At 48.6% G+C, this 6,000-nt stretch overlaps 1 protein-coding gene across 1 annotated transcript in view; it reads left to right on the plus strand.

Annotated features, from left to right (window-relative positions):
- DAP (death associated protein) overlaps positions 1-5,470 on the plus strand; it is a 61,810-nt gene extending 56,340 nt beyond the window's left edge. Inside the window, exons 3-4 of the mRNA XM_082835834.1 lie at positions 2,462-2,504; positions 3,948-5,470. Coding sequence (XP_082691960.1) covers positions 2,462-2,504; positions 3,948-4,061 — 157 coding nt within the window. The 3' untranslated portion in view covers positions 4,062-5,470. The remainder of the gene's footprint in view (positions 1-2,461; positions 2,505-3,947) is intronic.
- The last annotated feature ends 530 nt before the right edge of the window (positions 5,471-6,000 follow it).

A 6,000-nucleotide genomic window follows, 5' to 3' on the forward strand; every position in this document is an offset into this window, starting at 1 on the left:
TCCAAAAAAACCCCAGAAAATAATAAGCTGTGAGCGTGTGGAGAAACTGAACCCTGTGCATTGCTGGCGGGAATCTAAATTGGTGGAAATGCTGTGGAATGCCGTTTCTTGGTTCCTTTACAATATTAGAATCTAGAGCATGGTTCTCAAGCTTCAGATGCGAAACCCTTGGCCGTGAAATCCCTGGAGACAGCCTGTGGGTGATTTGGACCAGTCAAAGCAAGATTCCTTGGATTCCAAACAAATCCAAACGTACTACATCAGGGACTTAACACTTGAGCCAAACTTGTTCATCCCTGGCTGACTATTGATCCCACAGCCAAATCATATCTGTAATAAAAGAAAAAAAAAAACACCCAACCCAGTTAACCACACCACAAAAGCTAAATAAAACAAAACCAACGTCATATAGGGAACATTTCTGTGCTGCTTAGTAAGACTTGAAGTTTCTTAGTGTCATGGAGTAACAGAAATTACTTGGGGGAATTTGGGGTGTTTTTGTTAAACTCTTTGGGATGTAAACAGTGAACTTTCTGGATCCTGAGACTTTTGCCTGCAGCAAAAGAAAGCTAAAACAAGGACCCCTGCGGCAGGGTGGAACAGCAGAGCTGGTGGAAGGCAAGCTGGGCAAATCAGGGATGGATTCCGCTCTGCCTGTCCACAAGACCAGCCTTAAGCAAAACTGGCCACTTCTGGGAGCATCTCACTTTCCCCACTGGCCGGCCTTGCATTCATCTAGAGCTCCCGGGTCCCCTTACCTCTGACTGAGGCATTTCAGAGGTTTGCACACCTATGTACTACCTGGAACTGTGTTCTGATGCTTTTAAACTATGACACATGCAGTTATTTTTTTAAAGGCATAGAGGAGTCTATAATACCATAGAAGTAAGCTCGCTAGATACTAAGTGCAGAAAGCAGACTACAAAACAAGGTGATTCTTTTGGTAAGAAAAATGGAAATTTAAGAAGAAAACAAGTGCATCTATCCATAGAAAGAAAGGCTGGAAGCACATCCCACGTGTTAACAGTGGTTATCTCCAGGTGGTAGAACTACAAGTGGTTTTAACGTGCTTGGCTTGTTGCTTTTCAACGATGAACATGTACTGCTTTGGTCCTATATTCCGTCCCCTCGGTATTGGTGACAGGTTGGGCCAGCTTAGTACCATGAAAGAGGTTAAGAAATGGCAAGAGCTTCACAAGGACCTTACTTTTTAAAAAAATTTATATTGGATTATAGTTGATTTACAATGTTGTGTTTGTTTCAGGTGTACAGCAAAGTGAATCAATTTTACATATACATATACCCGCTCTTTTTTAGATTCTTTTCCCATGTAGGTTATTACAGAGTATTGAGTAGAGTTCCCTGTGCTATACAGTAGGTCCTTATTAGTTATCTATTTTATATATAGTAGTGTGTATATGTCAATCCCAATCTCCCAATTTATCCCTAGCTCCCCTTACCTGCTTCTAACCATAAGTTTATTTTCTACATCTGTGACTCTATTTCTATTTTGTAGATAAGTTCATTTGTACCCTTTTTTTAGATTCCACATATAAGTGAAATCATGTGATATTTGTCTTTCTCTGACTTCACTCAGTATGACAATCTCCAAGTCCCTCCATGCTGCTGCAAACGGCATTATTTCATTCTTTTTTATGGCTGAGTAATATTCCAGTGTGTGTGTGTGTGTGTGTGTGTGTGTGTGTGTGTGTGTGTGTGTGTGTGTGTGTGTATATATATATATATATATATATATATGGAGAAAACCATAATTCAAAAAGACACGTGCACCCCAATGTTCACTGCAGTACTATTTACAATAGCCAGGACGTAGAGGCAACCTAAATGTCCATCAGTGGAGGATTGGATAAAGAAGATGTGGTACATATATACAAAGGACCAAATGTTTTTAATACTTGGGGTCCTGTAGGGGCCAGGAGCTTTGCATCGGCTCTGGGATCTCACCCGTTAGAAGCTTCCGGAAGCCGTGGACTCTGCGAGGACTCTGAAAGGGTAGCCCCTCAGTCCATAGGACAGGAAGCTCCCTGGTTGGAGTCTCCCATTTATCCAGCATGACCCTGCTCCTGCCCTGCTCCGGGGAGCGCCCAGGTCCATATCTCTTGAGACCAAAACTACTGCGCTTGCCCACAGTTACAGTTTAAGGATTAACCAAAAACCGAAAGAGGGCTCTTTGGTGACGCGCCCGCTGTCTGCTATGATCGTTCTCCGCTCTGCCTGAGGTCAGCCTCCTCAGGAGGAGGACCCGCAAGTGTCCCAAGTGCAGCAGCCAGCGGGTCCATGTGATGAAATAACGGGAAGAGGTGTGCCTCCCGCTTCCCGCGCCCTCCCGAGGGTCCTTGTTTGTCACACGGCCCTGAAACCAGTCTCCACATTCGCATCACCTGCGTGTGCCTCTGTTGTGAGTCGTGATGGTCAATGTGTTTTCCTTCTTGTCTTCCAGTCCACCCAGACCGACTGTGTTCATCTCCGGTGTTATCGCCCGGGTAAGAGCCCTTTCATCCCATCGGGGCCTCGGCCCGTGATGTCCTGATTCCTCCTGTCCTTATTCAACCCCACTTGTCCACCCAGGTCCGGAGGTCACTTAATCAATCGCCCCCTGTCCATAGAGCGTGCTTCTGCACATCCGCCTGTCAGGGGCAGATGGGACGGTGGTGACGCGGAGCCTGAGCTGGTGCAGCTGCCTCTCCTCTGTCCTCGCCCGTCTCCGTTCTCTTTAGGCTCAACCAGGGTCGGCAAAGGGTTTCAGGGTGATCTGTGAGCTGAGACTCTTTTCACATTTTAAATGGTTGAAAATTTGAAATAAGAACTGTATGGCGTGACGTGAAAGGTACATGGACTTTAAATTCCTGTGTCCGTGGATAAAGTTTTAGTGGCACACAGCCTTGCTGTTCATGGATGTGTATCATCTATGGTCCTCTCGTGCTGCACTGGCAGAGTGCAGAGAGTATGACCTGAAAAGCCTAAAATATTTACTATTTGGCCCGTTACAGAAGATAGTTGCTGCCCTCTGAACCAAACTGATGGGTTTGGGTCACTCTCTTTGCCTTTCAAGAGCCCCCTCTTCTTGTGAGACCTAACGGTTTTGTAACCGCAGACCTCCCCCCAGCAAGCCCCCATCTGGGGGACAGTGCACTAATTCCATCCATCGATCTGTGGCTCACAGCCCATTCGAGCCCTTAGCATATGATGTGTAAAGTAAATGCCACTGTTGGGGACGGCTCAGCACAGCCATCCAGGGACCTGGGACAGACGGAGGGCACATCTACTACATGCGAGGAAATTAAATGCCCGCACAAATCTGAGGTCACCCCACAGCTCAGCCACCATGGCTCTGTCCTGCCCGGGGTGGGCTGGACCCCAGCCCCTGTCACAAATGCACAAGAAGGCAATTCCTGCCTGAAAAACAGCCGGGTACCTCCTCTGAGACTCGGCTGGTTGAACCTGGCTTATCTCACAGCTTCCAGCCCTGCCCTGTGTGTTTCCTTCCCAACGAGCGCTCCAGGCCCAGCTCGCAGCTGTGGCAGCAGATCTGAATTTAAGACCCTGGATTTGGTTCTGTCTTGCCCCTCAATTCAAAAAAAATCACAAGAACTGTTCTAGTAGAAGAAAGCCATCCAACACCCAGCTTAGTTCTGAGTGAGTCGTACATACGGTACCTGGTCCCATGGCGTGGCGGCAGAGACAGCGAGCTTTTCACCTTCTGGAAGGGACACGGGCCTGGGTGCCTGCTTGGGCTCTCCAGAGAGCTTCAGGACCCCCAGCAGTCCCAGGAGACAGGCTGCTACCTGCCGACAGGTTCCCCACTCCATCACCCACCCGCCCCGTCCCCAGAGGGAAGCCAGAAGATGCTGGCTTTGCGTCTCGCTTCACGTACTCACTCAGCTGTTCACGGTTGATGAGCCAGTGCTTTCCGTGTCTCCCGCCAGGGCGACAAGGACTTCCCCCCGGCGGCTGCCCAGGTGGCCCACCAGAAGCCCCATGCCTCCATGGACAAGCACTCTTCCCCGAGGACACAGCACATCCAGCAGCCTCGCAAGTGATGGCGAGGACCCAGCGTCCTCACCAGTCGGGCCTCAGTTCCCCGACACTTGGTATTTCCCCAGCAAAGAGAACTGGTATTTTCTTCAAGACACTGCTCCATTGGGAAATTTAAGACAGAGCCACGCGCCCCTTCCTTTGCCTTGAATTTCCATATCTAAAGCTAGAATCAGACCCCAAGGCTTGTTTCCAGGGAGTCCTGGCAGGTGTTGGCTGCGAATCACTGTGGCGCTGCAAGTGCCTTTAGCAGAACTTGCTAAGACTTGAGTGAAATGGAATCATTCAGAGTTTAGCTTCAGTTCCGGTTTATCAATTGCCCTGGTCTTAGAAACAAGTGGGCACAAATTTGGGAGGGTTAGATCGGGTCAGGGGAAAACTCAGTCATTTCATGCTTTTCGGTAAGAGGACAATAAAGTCTTAATACCTAGTGGGGAGAGAAAGAGATGAGAGCGTTAATTACAGAAAAACTGAGCAGGGGAGACTTGCAACAGGCAACAGCCTCACTGCATTTCTCTCCTTTGTGTGACGAGGGATCACAGCACAGGGCGTCACCAAGCACTCCCAGGAAAACCAGGGAAAAGCTTACAGCTTTGAAACGGCTCTTTCATTCCAGGGGTCATCTTGCTGAAAAATTTGCCCAAAGGGAATACTTCCAGAATGAGGTTTCTCAGTGTGGGTCCCAAGTCCTGCATTGCCCCACCATCCAGACAGGCTTGCCGCGAAGTCAAGGCAAACCTTCATTTTTTCAGTGATCACCTCTCGAGCTGCTCTTGAGCTCTGGGAGTGATCACTGACCAGGTGGAGGAATAGATGTCTAGCTAATTCTGGAACACTAGAGCAAAAGCCTTGACCACGTGGGAAGACGAGACGAGAACCTGCCCTTTGTCTCCCTAGGGCAGAGTAGAACTACCGCGTGCCATTTGAGCTAGAAAAGCCTGTTTGTCCATCAGTCGAAGTATCAGGAACTCCCTCTGCCCAAGGGCACAGGTACCTGGGCCCGTGTTCACTTGGGCCTCTCAAGTTATCCTACGCTTTCTGCCCGGGTTTCCTACCCAGAGCTGCCTTAGACTGCTCGCTGGCTGATGGCTATTGGGTGCTCTGCTTTTCTGAAAAGCCAATGGGCTCGTTTACTCAGATGCTCAAATCTCCCGGAGCAGATGCTTTGGGAGAGGGTGCAGCCCAGCTGGCACGCTTGCCAGCATGGTGTTTGCCGCGGGGTCAGCAGTGGGCACACCACAGCCTTTCTGATGCCCTTTCCAGCTCCACATCCGTGACTGGGAAAGGTGACACAGACCTAGCAGACCCAGCTCTCACCCTTCCCTAAGGAAAAAGCTGGCCCTGCTTCACATCCTAAAGGCAACATTTGGTTTCCCATCTCACTGACTTGCGGCAGCCGGGGTCTCACCCTCAAGGCACCACCCCCCGCTGCAGAAATGAAGACGCACCCTTGATACTTTTTAGTGTGGCAGCCAGGACTGCCATGCTGTTTCCAAGGTGCATTTTTCTTGTCCTTTTAGCTACATCTGGCATGTATCTGTAGATCACTGAAAGCAAAATGTTCTTCTGAATGAGTTTATCAATGGTTAACCTCAAGAAGAATAATGATTATAATAAAGCTCCTGCATTTCTTCTCATGGTTTGTTTTTTCTTACATCTCAGAGACTTTTCCTTCTCATTTTACTGGGGTTGCCAGATGGTTTCAACAGAAATACGAACATGCAAAAATGAGGGGTATTTTCACAAACTGTTTCCCAGACACAAAGCCAAACTATTGGACAGCAGGCACCTTGAGTCTAATCGTCTACTTTAAAATGTCATAAAGTGGAAAAGCTTAATGCAATGGATTAAAACGCATTCCTTGGGTTCAGCAGCTGGCCCCGTGCTGGGAAGGCCCTTTGGGAACAGACTTAGAAGGAATGATTAGTAGTAAGCCCGGGGATG

This window comes from Leucopleurus acutus (genome assembly GCF_964270905.1).
Source record: "Leucopleurus acutus genome assembly, chromosome: 3".
NCBI lineage: Eukaryota > Metazoa > Chordata > Mammalia > Artiodactyla > Delphinidae > Leucopleurus > Leucopleurus acutus.